Source organism: Parasteatoda tepidariorum, chromosome 6 (assembly GCF_043381705.1).
Source record: "Parasteatoda tepidariorum isolate YZ-2023 chromosome 6, CAS_Ptep_4.0, whole genome shotgun sequence".
Taxonomy (NCBI): Eukaryota; Metazoa; Arthropoda; class Arachnida; order Araneae; family Theridiidae; genus Parasteatoda; species Parasteatoda tepidariorum.
Window position 1 is genome coordinate 41671645 of NC_092209.1, and position 17205 is coordinate 41688849.

Below are 17205 nucleotides of genomic sequence, written 5' to 3' on the forward strand. Positions count from 1 at the left end.
TTTAGACCGACATATTGAAAGCAATTGTTGGTGGTGATTGTTATATAAACATCATTGTTTATATAACACTAAATTCTTTTTGTCGGTTAACCTTGTAATCTCTTTGCAGAAAATACAATACTTTAAAACGTTTAAAATTAGAAAATGCAAAACTGATTACTTAAGAAGGAAAACAGAATTCGAAAATCAGAATCAATTTATCAGAAAAAATTTAGATAAATTGAAATAATTTAAAAACTATGGAAAAATTGAAATTTTTTTTATCACATTACAAAATACAAAAGTCCATTTAAACATAGATTTTAACGTTAAATTTTTTCTTCATAGAATTAAATTTCAAATAAATAAATATTCTAGTTATTAATATAAATTCAAGTTAAATACTTTGATTTAAAGAAAGTTTATAGGGTTAAAAATGATTAAAACAAAACCCCTTAAGTGGAAAATAAGATTTAGCATTTATTAGGGAATGTACTTTAACTTTCAGACATTTTTATTTTAAATTAATAATAAGAGGCTGAGAGAGGGAAGAAAAAGAAAGAAAGAAAACACATTAAATTTTAAGGAACTATATTCCTTAATAATAAAAAACTATTAAGATACTTGTTTACAACTTTTTATGACGAATATATTTTTAACATGACACTTACTATTTACAATTAATACACAATCAATTAACAATCAATAAAATTTACATTACTTTACGAAACTTATCTTGATTAAATTTTTTATACAGTTAAAATTTAATGATATACAAATCATTTCCCAGCATATAATCATAAATGATATAAAATGCTCCAAGAAGGTAGAAAATGGTTTAAAAAATTTCTTAATGGTTATACTGTAATTTGCAAAATTTTTGAATATTGTGATAATTTTATCTACTTGATCATGTGATATTTTTTGAGCCATTAAATGAAAATGTAATGATTGTATTTAAAGACTACTCTGTAATTTTGAACAGGCCAAATTCATTCTGGAAAACAGTCTTTCGACAGAAGCTGTTGTTGTGGGTAGTATTAAACTTAGAGCAAATAACATAATCAGTTTTGGAATTTGTCCTAGATGGTGTTCTTCCTTTCTGGGTTTTTAAATCGCGGAAATACAAATAGCGATGTGTTATTTTTTAATTGCTTGAATACGAATTGCTATGTGTTATTTTTTAATTGCTTGAATACGAATTGCCATGTGTGATTTTTAAATTGCGTAAATAAAAAACTCGATGCTTGTTTTTCAAATCGCGTGAATACGAATCGTGTGGCTTTTAAATTGCGAAAGGACTACTCACAACACTTGATTTTTAAAATGCATGAATATGAATCGCGATATATGGTTTTTAAAACGCGTGCATATGAATTGCGAGAAAAGTAGCAACGGATGATATTTTAAACGCCAGAACACGAATCGCGATATGTGATTTTAAATCCCGTAAATACGAAACGCGATGGATTATTTTTAAATCTCGTTAATGTTAATACGAAATGCGATGCGCAATTTTCAGATAGCGTAAATACAAATTACGATGTATGACTTTTAAATTACATGTGACAACAAAAAGAATAGGTTCGATGTGTGTTGTTAAACTTGCACGTGTTCATGGGACTAAAGAATTATGCCGTGTTTTGAATTTTTTTTTTTGCAAAACGGACCGCGTTTAATATAAACACATCTCGGTTTTTTTTCCTGGGAAGGTGTTGATTTGGCTAAGATACGTAATTACTTTTTAAGTTACGAAAAAAAATTAAAGCTGAATCGAATTTCACGAGTTGTAATATTGTGTGAAAATATCAGGTATATTCTAAATCACAAATAAAAATGCAGCAATAACGGGAAAGAAGAAAAAACACTTTCGAAAAACCTCTTAAAAAATTCGTGTTAAAATCGGTACAACGCAAATGATAAAATCGGCACAAACAGAGCACGTAAAAAATAATTATTTTAATGCGCAATTCAAAACTCGCTTGCTGTCAAAGTATTAAAAATATCATAATCTTTTTAAATCACGGGGAAAACGTAATAACTACTAAAACAATAACCAAAATACTTTAATATTTTAGATGAAATTGGAGTAAATAAAGTCCATCAAAATTTTATGTAATTTAAATGCGAGATTTGAAATTAAAATGTCGCAATAGCGTATAAAAAATATCGGTACTTTCAAAACCTTGTAGAAATGTGTAGCAATAATTTCTAAAATAACGATTGTAAAATAATTTGATTCGCGATAAAATCGTTACAAATAAGCCATGTCAAAAAATGGTTTCTAAATGAGCGATTCTTTACTCGCGATTCGTAATAATATCATGCTAAAATATCGAAGTTTTAAAAACCGGGCGGAAATGTGCAGCAATAACTGTTGAAGAAAGGATCTAAAGTCATTTAGATTTTCCATGAAGTTTGCACAAATAAAGTGCTTCATAACTTTCAAAAATCGCTATTTCAGAAACTACTTGAAAATGGGTAGCAATAACTACCGAAAATTCATTGGAATCGGCACATACGAAAAGCGTCAAAAGTGGTAATTAAAATTCGTAAATCGTAATAATGATGTATTAAATATATTGGGATTTTTAAAACTATGCTGAAATCCGTAGCGTTAACCATCGAAAAACTACATTGAGATTGGTTGCGTCAAAAACTTAAAACTGTAAGTTTAAATTACCGAATTTTTTTTATTATTTTTCAAAAACAAATATTTAATTTTTTTTCTCATTTTGTTCAGATTGCGGCCGCGGGCCGCACATCGAGGGTTGGCGGGCCGCATTTGGCCCGCGGGCCGCAGGTTGAGCACCCCTACGTTACAGGATATTTACCTAAACTTATTTCTACTTTTAGATATGAAATATTTTACCACATGCAAAACACTTATTTTTTATACCGAAATACTGATCTGTATTTCGGTAATGGCTATTTTGATCTGTACAAGAACACTTATTTTTTATACTGGTCAGTATTTTTGAAGGAAAAACAATTAAAATATTTTTTGTTTTAAATAATTTATTTTTCATATAAATACAAATTATTTATATTATTTTTAAATTGTTATTTCTTCGAAGCTATTAAAGCAATTTTTTAAAGTTCGGATTTTGCAACAAAAAATTTTACAATAAACATATGTTCGGATTTTGCAATAAACAGCATTTTGGTAGCAGTTTTTACTATATAATCTTGAAATTCATTGATTTCTTTACTTTTGGTTTATGTCTTAATGCTTTTTTCTTTTATTACTTACATGTTCATTAAAAAAATACCATTTATATTTTGTCATTTTTCTGCAATTTTGTCTTTATTTCTTCTCTTTTTTATTAATAGTTTTGTTTGTTTTTTTGCAGATGAAATCTAGGAACTATGAAAGAGTTGAAAAGGTAATTTTTGTATTTTTTTTAAAATTTTTTTTATAAAATCTTAAATTTAGTAACTTACATTTTTTATTAAATACATGTTCAGTGTGCAAGAAACAAATGAAACACCTTAAATAACTTTTGATCTAATGATCGGATTCTCACTTATTAAGACTCAATCTTAACGGTTTTAGGGAATGTCCTCAAAAAATTTTGTTTATTTAGTTCGGAAAATATTTTAATCAGACACAAAAATGTACTTTGTCTTGACACACTTTCATTTCAACGAAATATGATTTTTGGTTCTGGAAATATCGGAGCTATATGCTTCATCAAACTTGCTAATTGCAACCCACGATCGCAAGGCCAGAAACTGGATGAATATTAGATATAGTAGGTGAATACTAGATATTCTTTCACATATTTAATTTGTAAAAATGCTAGTGTTATAATTTTTTATTAATTTTTCATAATTTCTCATCCCTTTGATAAAGAACTGTCGATTCTTTACCATTTTACTTTCCTACTAATTAAAAGCTTATTGTTCTAACCGAAATTAAGAAATCATAAGTTTTTGTACTGATTTATTAATCCTTAAAAAATAAAAACTTCCTGTATGAAACTTAGGAAATATTATTTACGAATTGTATTTTTCAATATTTAGTTTCATTGCCAAAAAAATATATTTGCCATAGCAGTTTTATTTGATTTTGATGATTTTTCAAATTCTTTTTTTCAGTTATTTACTCGCTGTCTAGTCAAAGTATTAAATATTGATCTTTGGAGAGTATATTTAAGTTATGTCAAAGAAACTAAAGGTTCTCTGCCATCTTATAGGTAAGTATTTTTATGCATATTCTACCATTGAATTCCATAATCTCATTTCAATACAAATCATTGCAAAAAATATTTTTCTGAATTCGGATGTCATGGTTAAGGAGATTTAAAGTTTATCGACTATGCCAACCGTCATCCATCAAAAGGTACCTCGTAATAGATTCAAGTTAACATGTCTTATATACTAGTGATTTGGTATTTAATATTTGTAGTGGTAGTTACTCCACATTACTCCCCTTCCAGAATTTCATCTGTGATAAAATTCGATGTACAATTACCACTAATTGATTCATGTTGTTAATATATTTAGATCAATTTTGCTCATATATTTTCTTCGTTTTTTTTTCTTTCTTTTTTTAGCATTTTGCTCATTATTTTATTTTTCCTTAATTTTTTTGTTTATAGCATTTCGCTCATTATTATTTTTTTTCTTCAATATTGCTTATTGACCGGGAGACTTTATTTATTTCACCGGATTTTTTTAAATTTTTTTATTTACTTCTTCTTTGAGCAGTATATTTAAAGCAAATCAACTGTTAAATGTGGATTATCCATCAATTTTGGCAAGCTCTTATCACGTCTGGAGGTCACCAATGAGGGGAATTAATTTTAGACTATGTCAACCTTCATCTGTCAAAAGGTACCTCATAATAGATTCAAGTTAACATGTCTTATATACTAGTGATTTGGTATTTAATATTTATAGTGGTAGTTACGCCACATGGTTACCTTTTATTGTTACCTTTATAAGTCATGATATGATATACCTGCCAGTAAATTCAGATCCTTTTATATTTTATTAGCTTTTTTTAATGAATTCTGATCTTTGTTATTGATTATTATTTATTTATCATTTACAATGTTTTTATCTTTGTTTTGAGATGATAAAATATTGTAATCAAAATTTTAATCACTTTCTGACTAACTAGACTACTCAAATCTCTACCAGACCTCCAGACTGGATGACTTTATTAGTTTCAATCATTTGCAGAGAATTATAATCAGAATTTTTTGCAATATTGTCGCCGAGGAAAAGTTTATGGTCTATCAAAATTCCTATCACTTTAAAAATAGCAAAATTTTTAACTAAAGCTTTGTGCTAGATAACATCACAAGCTTCAATCATTTTCTGACTGCTACGAACAGAATTGAACGAAAAATTATCAGTAATAGAAACTGTGACCACTTTTGACCAGCTAAACTGATCAAATTTCAACTGGAGTTTTATGTCTGGTAACATGACAAGTTCAGTAGTTTCGTGTCAGCTTCAAATACAATTTATCGCCATATTATTTCAAAATGTAACTTGAAAACTCACTTTCAGATATCAGTTAGAGGGTTTAAATAATAACTGCACCTTTGTGTGTGATGATAATGCAAGTTTTGATCATTTTCTGATTGCTACAAGTAGAGTTTATCATTATCTCCAAAATAAGTTTTTTCCATTTTTTGACTAGTGCTCTAAGTTTAGCTAAGCTCTGTGATGAAGAACAATGTAAGTTATGATGATTTCCCAACCACTACAGTTAGAATTTATTTTTTCATCATATTATTGCCAAATAAAAACAATCGTCAATCAAAATTTTGATTACTTATTGAGTACATTAAATACTCTAATTTCATTTGAAGCACTATGCCTCTATCATTACAAATTACAATTTTTTGCTGAATAGTTCAAAAAAATTCATTCCCTATCAAATTTTTGCCACTTCTGGAGGTAAACAAGATAATTAAGCTAACTATTAAAAAAAAGAATCAAATAAATACAAATTTTAAGAACTTTGTTTTCTTTCCAGTAGATTATAAAAGAGATAATAATTCAATTTTTGTCAAACATTTAACAAAAAACGTAAGATGATGTAACTTATGTAATTAACTTCTAACTTAACTTCTGCTCAAAATGTTATATAAATGGCATTAGGCAGGACATAAGTTACTCTAGGAGTTAGATACATTAGACAGTTGAAGAAAAAAAATGCATGCATTGAGTTTTCCTTAATTGAATTTACATTTTTATGAAATATTTTTATAAGACTTTTTGTAAGGTTAATAAAATATTCATTTTTAAACAGGGGGACTGTTTATTGGTTTAAACTATTTACAGCTAGAAACTTTCCTTGTCTATAACATATCCTGAAATATTTTTAATTATTTAACTACATTTATTTTAATCGATTTGTCGAATCAGATTTTATTTTACAAGATTTTATTTTTGTAATTTTATGCTTCAACTTATATTAAAAGAATGTAATGTTTTACTAAATTACATTTTTTATTTTCAGGGAAAAAATGGCACAAGCATATGATTTTGCATTGGAGAAAATGGGGATGGATATTAATTCATATCCTATTTGGAATGACTATATTAATTTCTTAAAAAATGTGTAAGTTTTGAATAACTTTTTCCATTTGTATGATGTTTGAATATTGTTAAAAAAAAGTCATACTACTTACAATAGCTTTAATACTAATGCTATTACTTTAGATAATCTTTTTATGAAGAAAATGATTAACACTGTTTTTCAAACCTCTTTCATCAAGGAAAATAAAGCCGCAGTTTAAGTATTTTACTCTAGAAAAGCAAAGCTATAATTTTAAACTATATGCATCATCTTGCAATAAAGAATTAATTGGGCTTTAGAATAGAGCCTAAATGACCATACATTAATTATTGTACCATACATTAATTTCCAGCATCACTTTTTTTAGGCATGTGATGTGCTGAAAATCAAATTATGGATTGTGGGCCATTGAATTGCATTCCATTTAATTAAGATTTGGTTTGATTTGATATATATAATTTCATTTCATTTATTTATTTATTTTTCATTTCATTTATCTATTTAAATAAATATTTAATCATATGATTCATATTATTTAAATAAATATTTAATCATATATTCATCATTAAATAAATATTTAAACATATATTCATTCTCATTTATTCATATAATTTCATTTCATTTTGATAGGTTTAACATATGTTAGAAAATTTTTAATTGACAGCATGGTAGAAAAACCATGAACAACTTCTTTTTTGTCTTAGTGTATTAAAGATTAATTTTTTAACTTAATTAAATTTTTAATTAAGTTAAATTAAAGTTAATTAATGACTTAAAATTTTATTACAGGGAGGCTGTTGGAAGTTATGCAGAGAATCAAAGAATAACTGCTGTTAGAAAAGTTTACCAGCGTGGTATTATCAATCCTATGATGAATATAGAACAGCTGTGGAAAGATTATGTTAATTATGAACAAGTAATGCATATTTTCATTAAAACAAAAATAATAAAAACTTGACAAAACAAATTTAAGTATTTACCATTGGCTGGGTACCAGACTCCTTTAAAATGGTGACAAAACTTTTAAAAGTATTAATTAATGTATTGAATTAAAGTAATTTTTTTTCTCTATATGATTTTTTTTTAATTATGTGAATTAATTAGTATTATTCTTTAATGATATGTTTTTGTATTCTATATACTCCATTTATTTGTTTACCCTAAATATAATAAAAATGTAAGTCCACCATGCTTGAATAAATGATCAGCATATTCTTGAGGCATTGATCAGAAAGTTTAGCAATTTTTGCCTAGTTTCATGTTATACCTAATTAGTGGTTAGTGCAAAAGTGGTTTTGGGTAATAGATTTCCTATCATATGTTACATTTTATATGCTATTATTAGCTGTGTAAGGCTATTTTGTACATGGCAAAGCATGGAAATATTTTTGAAAGTTAAATTTATGTATTTCAACTTTGTTTTTCTGTTATAAATTTTTAACACAAAGCCAATCCACAAATGAAAAAAAAATATTTTTCCCTTCAAAGTTTATCATCATTATAGACAAATATTACATGGTATATATATGTATTTAACTATAAGTATCAGTATTTTCACAAAAACTTCTTTTACAATATGTACTGCTATATTGATAGAAAATACCATTAAAAAATATTTAAAATATGAATAATTATTTTTTTAGATTAAAATAACCATTTTTATTACTTCTTTTTTTCCCCAATTGATTGAGATGAATGAAGTTATCTTAAGTTTAATTTTAAGCGTAAAGGACTAAAATATATATATAAAAAAAAAAACCACTAATAATAATTTCTGAATTATGATAGAATTTTTCTATGTAGTATTTATTATTTTGCTATCTGCATTGTCTGGTAAGTATAAAACTCCATTCATTAGATCGAAAATTTCTCTTTTAATTTTCTTTGCAAAACTAGTAATTAATCTGTTTAATAAAAGTAGATTTATATTTTATTAAGGTGATTTCCAGGTATATATTTTTCATTTCCTGTGAGATTTGAGATGCATTCAGGGACCAATTTACAGATTTTGAAGTCCTGGTCATACTATATTTAAACACAATGATATAAAAGCAATCGTTTTGAGAGAAAAAATTGTAACTGTTGCTTTTATATTTTTTACATGTTTTGCATTTCTAATATTATCTGAATTTTGAAAACAATTTCATCAATAAAAAGAAATTAATCAATAAAAAGAAAAGATTCCATTTTAACACAAGGCATTTAATTTTTAGGGTATTAATTCTATTATTGCTGATAAAATGATACAAGATAGAAGTAGAGACTACATGAATGCTCGAAGAGTTGCCAAGGAATATGAAGCTGTTACCCGTGGTTTGAATCGAAATGCACCCTCTACTCCACCCCAAGGTCTTCCTGAAGAAATCAAACAAGTATGTGCATTTTGATTTAAAGCACTTTTCAGTTCCAAGTCTTTTCTTTTAAGTTCATGTTGATATTTTACTTAAAAGCATCATTAATTATATTCTAATTTTGTGTTTCATGTTTTTCTTTGTTGTTTAGGTTGAACTATGGAAGAAATATATTCTTTGGGAAAAAAGCAATCCTTTACGCACTGAAGATCAATCAGTTCTCACTAAAAGAGGTATAGTTTAAAAGTTATAAAAATTATGATATTGCCTCCTTAAGAGAAACTTGTTTTACTCAAGTTGTTTAAAATGTTAGTTGGTGTTCACATATTTGAAGTAAAAAGATTAGCAGATATTGATTGTATTTAACGGCATAGAGCTAGTGAAGTGTGCTTCAAATTGTTTTTGTGGTTTGGATACTTTAAAAGGGGCAACAACAGCTGGCCCTCTTAAAGTATCTAAAAAGTTTAACTAATTTTTCTATATCTTAAACTAGATATTTTGTTCTTCTTTCTGTTATTAAACAAGCAATTTTTAGATAAACAGAATATTTTTCATAACAAACTTTTTTTTTTATAATGGAAAATATTTTTGGGAGCTTTTCTGACTGTATTTCTTATTCTAACTTTCTTGCTGAAATAAAAATCATGTAAAGTATAGATTGAAAAATCAAGCAAATTATGCAATTGTTTTGTTGTTTCATCCATCTTTTCATTAGTATTAGTGTGATCTAGTTTGATTATTATGGCTTTCACCCAGGGTTCGTTGATTTAAATCAGCTTGATTTAAATCACGATTTAAATCATGATTTAAATCAAATGATTTTTTTAAAAAAATCATTGATTTAAATCAACTAATTTTTTTTATCTATATATATTGATTTTAAAAGTTAAAAAACAGTGTTTTAAATTTTTGATACTTTTATTATTTTCTTTTCTTAGTATTAAAATTTAATTTAAATAAATTGCTGCATTAATTAATTTTAGTTAACGAAATTACTTTCTTGGTGTGTGTTAAATTCCAACACATTTGAAATTACATTTTTAAAAATCTTTTGATTCTTGAGATTGAAAGTACAGATTAAAGTAAACATTTAATGCTGTCTTAATATAGACTTGCATAGCTGTAGAAAGTAATTAATAAACATGAATTTTTTTCAAAAAATAATACAAATAATGTTAATTAAAATTCTACCTTTTGAATGAAAAAGCGTGAATTAAAATCTACATCATATTTTATTGGTGGAAAATGTATATTTCTGAAGCTTGAGGTTATATTAAAAAGAAATTACCCTAATATGCCAAAAACAGAAAAAAAAAAAAAAACGGGCTGATGAATTCAGATGTTTTTTTTCCTAATATAGTGTCATTCTTCCCTTTCAAACTCTTTCGAAGTCTATTTGATGCAGTAGGGTTATTAACTGGTATTTTTTTCTCATAATATGTTTACAGTATCTTTGACATTATCTGATTTTCTATAAAGAAATTTTGCGAAAAAAAATTCCAATGAATACATAGATTTTCAATTTTTTTTTTAGCTTAACTTATCTATTTTGATATAGAATTAAAAATGAATATTTTAATATAAAAATATATAGATTAAATATTTATTTATTTTTTGATGAATGACTACATTTATAAACACAGTCTGCTACATTTATTTTGTCATTTTAAAAATCAAGAGAAAAAAAAAAATCACAATTTTAAATTAAAGTTATGGTTTGCTAACTGAAACTTTGTTTTAATAGTTAAAGCACAGGGGTCTGTCCAAGCCGGTACCTTTACAAATTCAACTTTAGGAAAAATGAAAGAATAATCACACAAAATACTTTTTCTTAAAATTTTATTTTTGTGTCTCGTAAGAAACAATAAATCCATATTTTTACAATATTTGTGTAGACTTTTTAATATAATTTTTAATTTTCACAAAAAAGGTACCTCTCAGAAAAACCCAGACAGACCCCTGAAGCATTCTTTAAATTCTCTATTTCATCTAGTCTTTAAATTTTAATCATGCATTTGTTTCAAAATGGTTGCTATGCATTCAAAGCCTTTATAATGAAGCATTATAATGAAAAATTATTTTAGTTAGAGCTTCTAAAATATTGTTACAATATAGTTTTAATATTAATTTAATTTGATTAAACATTTATAATTTTTTTTAATCATAAATTAAAGTTCTTACAGCGTATTTGAATAAAAATCAAAAAAATCTGATTTAAATCAAAAAAATCCGATTTAAATCAAAAAAATCTGATTCTTTTGATTTTTTTTAAAAAAATCAAAAAAATCACGAACCCTGCTTTCACCCTTGCTGAAAGATGCAAACTATGTTGTCTTTGAAAAAAAATCTTGCGATTTAAATGGAAAGAAAAAGGAATATAGTTCAATGACGTAATTTTTGAGAAGAATGAATACAGCTAATAATTAAGAATTTGATGCTGCCTTATATAGATAGTTTTTTAAGAAAGAGCAAATGATTAATGCCATTAGGGCTACAGTGTAAGTGAATTTTAAAATAATCTCATTTTATACTTATTTGACTGAAAGTCATTTATTAAATGGTTATATTAAAGTTAAATTTAAGTACATTATATTACCAAATTATTAAAGAAGATGCTTGATTTTCAGAATTTTATGATAAAATTGGATTAACAACTCATAACATGAACATTTTGATTACCCACAGTAGATACAGGCTCCAATTACTCTATCTAATTGATCTACTTTTACTGAAAATTACAGCTTTTATGTGAAACCAAACAAAATTTCTGTGCCACACTTATGACTAAAATTTCCATATTTTTAATGCAAGCATATCCTCATTTTCATTATCTTCTACAGTCTATTTTGCTATGAGAATACATGTATTTTTTAACTTTTTTTTTCTTTTCAAAATTGATTTTATTAAAAGCTTTTTTTTCCCTTCCTTTTCTAGTTATGTTTGCTTATGAACAATGCCTGTTATGTCTTGGTCACCACCCAGATATATGGTATGAGGCTGCTTTGTTTCTTGAGTTGTCTAGCAAACTTTTACAAGAGAAAGGGGTAAGCATTTTTATTATATTATTTTTGAGTTATGATAATGCTAAAAAAGTATATAATATTCAAACTGATTATCCATTAATTAATTTTGTTTTGTCTTGATATTTTAACTAATGATTTGATTTTTTAAATCTTTTCATTGTTTTTTTTAAATTTATTTCAAGTTACATTATTTTAAAATTTATTTTTGTAAAATCATTTTTTTAAGTTGAATCATTGCTTCTATAATGAGCAACATTACTTTTAAATTAACTATTGTTTTATAATGTTCATCTAAAACATATATATTTTTATGAAGAATTGTGTTTAAGGAATTTTTAAGTATTGCAAAATATTAGTTTGACTACCATATGAAAAATTAATACTCAAAAGAGATTTTTATTGTTTTTAATTGTGATAAATATAAACCTCAAATATTAATTATGTAGGCATTATATTTTGAGGATAGTATTTTAATTTTTTAGTCTTAAAGCAATTTATACACCGTAAGTAAAATTTAGAAATGTTTGTCACTTATTTCTTGTAAATGGTTTTTTTAAAGGAAATTATTTATGCTTTTTACAAATGCTCTTCAAGTTTTGAATTCTTAAGCTTTTGTGATTGCTCAGATTAAATTAATAAATCCATGAACTAATGACAAATATTGCTTCAGCAACAAGTATTAATTTAAATTTACTGTTTTTTTTTTTTTTTTTTTTTTTTTTTTTTTTTTTTTTTTTTTTTTTTTGTAATATATAAATAAAATATAGCTATTCTTAATCACGAGCTCAGAAGCTTTAAGAAAGTTGGTTTAGAACATACTACTGTTTTTTTTAAAACATAATATGCAATTATATACCAATTATACTAATCAATAAAATAATTTTTTTCTTATTTTAGGACCTTGCTGCTGGCAAAATGTTTAGTGAAGAAGCTGCAGCTGTTTATGATAGGGCGACTGCAACATTTCTGAAGACTAATATGTTGTTACACTTTGCATATGCAGATTTTGAAGAGGTTGATATTATATTATTACGAAATTTAACTATTTCTTCTTCAATACTTTATAATTTTTTTATTTTTAACTTCACATACTATTAACTTCATATAGAAGTATTAGTGTTGACCAGACTAAAATTTTTTCTCTCGTGCTTTGCATTCTGTTCACAGCGTTAACGTATCGAAACACAAAGGAGTCATTCTTAGTATAAATCAAAAACTGGAAATAATTTTAAAAAATTGGAAAATGAAGAAATAGTTAAATCCTTAATGCTTGAGTATGAGATTGGTAATAAAACTGCACGACACATTATAAAACAGAAGAAAACAATTACGTTTTCTCTAATTTTTTCATCAAAATTTGTGTAAAATAGATTAATTGGGATATATGCATATCTGGGATGAAGCATTTCTTGAAAACCGCTGTTAATCGAGAGTCTACTGTGCTCAATTAGAGTTATAAAATTTCTAAAAGTTGAGTTTTTAAAATTTGTTCCTCCATAACCATTTAATTAATTTTGTTTAAGTTTTGTATTTTGTCATTTAAAATGAAATAGTTTGAAAAATATATTTGCATATCTTACAAGATTTTTTTCATTAAACATAAATTATTTTTTAAATGGAAGGATTTTCTTACATATTTAGATAAACCAGTTTTAAATTTTTGTGTAAAGTTTTTTTGATTGAATTAAGAAGTTCCTAACATATAGCTAAAGAAGCAAAAAGCCATTAAAGGCCCTAACTTTTAGTCATAATTATGCCTAAAATATGTTATTTCCCATATTTTGATCCCATATTGGCATTTAATTCATGCAAATCTGATTGTTAAATTATTCGAACAAAAGTTATTCAAGGTGGCATCTTTTCTTTTCCTTTTGGGGGGNGGGGGGGGGGGGGTACTGTACACATGTTTTTGTTTTTCTATAAGAAAGTAAATACAATTTTTGTTCAATTTTCAATAAAAATAAAAGTTTTTGTTATAAAGAAATAAAATTATATTGTGTCTATTATAATTTTATATAATTTCATCCTTTTTTAGGGACGAATGAAATATGATAAAGTTCATGCTATTTATAACAAATTTATTGAAAATCCAGATATTGATCCAACACTTGTAAGTATCTTTTTATATTTTTCTTTCAATTTTATTTTTAGACTTTTCTTCATAATATGCCATATTTCTTTTTCAGGCTTATATACAGTACATGAAATTTGCTCGCAGGGCTGAAGGCATCAAATCTGCGAGAAATATTTTTCGCAAAATGAGAGAAAATGAAAAGACAAGATATCATATATTTGTTGCTGCTGCATGGATGGAGTATTATTGTAATAAGGTAAATATTCATGTCTGAAGCATTTAAATGTTTGCTTTATAAGTCCTTCCTAAATAATTTTCAAAACTTCTATAAATTAGATGTATGTGTAATTTTTGTTGTGTAATAAAGGAAAAAGAGTATTTATAAAGAAAAATATTTATTCTTCAAATTAGTTCTCATTAAATAGTTTTGTTGTAAAATTGTCTGATAACTATTTGTTATTTTGCATTGCTGCTTGTGAAAGTACAGGAAAAACTTAACGTTTATAAAACTTTATCAAATAAATTAAGTAGTTAAAATTAAAATAATTAATAATACTTGGGTAATTAAAATGGCTTAAAATTTAATATTTATTAAATTTATATCTATAAAACTTAAGGTTGAATTTAATCATAAATAAATTTTAAAAGTGACTGAAAACTTTTTCAGTTTAAATTACTGACTGAATGAGAAGTATTGTCACATTACATAAGGAAAAATATCACATGAGGAGCAATTTTCATTAAAAATTTAGTAAATAATGGAATGAATAAGCAATGGAATAAATAAGCGATTTAATAATGGAAGAGAAATAAATAAAAAGTCAGAGTTAAAATCTTTGTGGTACTATTTGCGGTGCTTGGTACTTGATTGGTAGAAGAACATGCTAATTTATAGTTTAAAAACTGAAAATCTTCCCATTTTAAACATAAGTCATTATTTGTAATTTATTTTTAATTTTTGTGTTACTATCTGTGAAGTTTAGTGAATGAACATGTTAAGTAACTTTGTAAAAATGCTTGATTTAGCAATTTAGAAGATCTGTAATGTTTTACTGTATGTATTGAACATCATTTTTTTTGTTGTTTAAGTATAAAAACAACAGCTAACTATTATTTATTAAATAAAGCAGTTTTGAATTGAAAACATGCTTGTAAACAGATTTCTTATTCTATTGTACTTAAAGGTAACTTTATTCAACTGCACTAAAATGTCACTTAACTTTTTCTTCCACTAATTTGTTTTTTGTATTGAGATCGTAACAGATATTATTAGACTATTAATATTGCTTTGAATAATCGACGCAAATCAGCATTTGATTTTTGCTGCAATAAATAGTAAAAATGAAAAATGCATAATAGGATATATTTTTGTTTTTATTTTTTAGGACAAAAATATTGCTTTCAAAATTTTTGAACTAGGCCTTAAAAAGCATGGAGATAATCCTGATTATGTTTTATCTTACATAGACTATCTTTCTCATTTGAATGGTAAGTTATCTTATATGAGCCATAAAATGTTTGAGTATATATTTTATTATACTATTTTTCCTTGTTGAATAGAAAATTATCTTATGTAAGTTGTAGAATATCCAAAAATGAAATTTTATAGAGTACTGTAATTAATTTACGACTCATATTTTACTGGTTTGCATGTTCTGTGATCTGTTCTTTATTTTATAAGTTTTCTTTCATTTGTATTTGTTGCACTTTCTTTAGCTGTGCTGTCAAGCACTTAAGGTATCTTACCTTTTTTTTTCAAATATGCTTTATTTATTTTGTTTAAAATCATTTTACAGATGACAATAATACAAGGGTACTTTTTGAAAGAGTTCTTTCATCTGGAAATTTACCTGCTGAAAGACAAATGTAAGTATCGATTGAAATTTCTTTTATAATGTTAAATCATTTCATTTAATATATCATTGCTATCCAATTTGATCATTATTTAAGTTATTGAATAGAAATCAAATAATTTTGGAAGTATGAAGCATTAGAATTTTGCTATCAGTTACTATATAAATTTTGCTGATCCACATAATGTTTGTGTACAATCAAATAGATTATATTTGTAAAAAAAACCAATTAACCAGTGTCATATAATGTTATTCATATTATTTCATGGATACTAACTTTTTTTATTCCAGTGAAATATGGAATAAATTTCTGGAGTTTGAATCAAATGTGGGAGATCTATCAAGCATACTAAAAGTTGAAAAACGAAGAGCTGCAGTCATTGAACAGGTATGAGAGTTACTTTATATTTGTCCATGATACTTGTAAAATTTGGGATAAGTTGAGATTGAATATTTGTAAGAACTTATTTTTAAATGAATTTTAGAACTTGAAGAAATTCAACAATTAACTTTTTTTCTGCAATATAATTTTAACTGTTATAGAGCTTTTTTTTAAAATTGCCACTATTTATGCAGGTTTTTCAATGCATGCAATTTCTCCAAACCATTTATGCAGTTTTTTATTAATTTTCAAAATCAATCTGTCATTTTCAAGAAGACTGGTATTTACTATTTTGTTAAAAATTTTATCACTAATATAAAAATTCTTTTAAATTAGAGTTTTTATTTATGAATTAATTAATTTTATTTATTTTATTTTTTTAGATAGAAATTGTTTTCCATTTTCAATGATCATTATAAATGTTAAATTAAACTGAAACTTATAATTCATTTACAGAATTCAAGCATTGTAATATGTGAATAATATTAATAAATAATTTTGAAAATTTTACTCTTTCTGCTATTGTATGCTGTGAGTAATAATTTTCAATAAAATTGATTAGATTATATTTTACAGCTCAAAGAATTTGAAGGCAAAGAAACAGCCTTATTGGTTGATCGATATAAATTCATGGATTTATATCCTTGTACTCCATCTGAACTGAAATCTGTTGGTTACAAGGTAATATCTATATTTTATTTTTTTGCAAATTTATCTTGTGTACATTTTTTGAGATAAGAAATTTGAATTGTGTAAACTTTATGAAAAACGTTCTAATTTTCACTATAGTTGTTGAAATATTTTTATGCTTTACATTCATTTGTTAGAAAAAGTTTTATTGCTCAAATCATGATTTTAAGCAACTGACTTTGATTATTTGACATGCAATTGCTCCTTCTAATTTTCTTCTTCCCATCCTACTTTTTTTTCAATCCTGCTATCATAGTGCCTGTGCACCACCAGAATTTTCTAAGAGTGTTTTAATGTTATTTCTTAGTTTTA

The 17205-nt window shown here is 25.4% G+C and overlaps 1 protein-coding gene across 1 annotated transcript in view; it reads left to right on the top strand.

Moving 5' to 3' along the window:
* Positions 1 to 17205, top strand: part of LOC107438966 (cleavage stimulation factor subunit su(f)) — a 68136-nt gene that overhangs the window by 45259 nt on the left and 5672 nt on the right. Inside the window, exons 4-17 of the mRNA XM_016051394.3 lie at positions 3333 to 3365; positions 4081 to 4178; positions 6461 to 6562; positions 7310 to 7436; positions 8734 to 8892; positions 9023 to 9104; positions 11806 to 11915; positions 12792 to 12908; positions 13930 to 14004; positions 14081 to 14224; positions 15354 to 15456; positions 15765 to 15834; positions 16113 to 16209; positions 16780 to 16884. Of these exons, the coding sequence (XP_015906880.1) occupies positions 3333 to 3365; positions 4081 to 4178; positions 6461 to 6562; positions 7310 to 7436; positions 8734 to 8892; positions 9023 to 9104; positions 11806 to 11915; positions 12792 to 12908; positions 13930 to 14004; positions 14081 to 14224; positions 15354 to 15456; positions 15765 to 15834; positions 16113 to 16209; positions 16780 to 16884 (1422 nt within the window). The remainder of the gene's footprint in view (positions 1 to 3332; positions 3366 to 4080; positions 4179 to 6460; positions 6563 to 7309; positions 7437 to 8733; positions 8893 to 9022; positions 9105 to 11805; positions 11916 to 12791; positions 12909 to 13929; positions 14005 to 14080; positions 14225 to 15353; positions 15457 to 15764; positions 15835 to 16112; positions 16210 to 16779; positions 16885 to 17205) is intronic.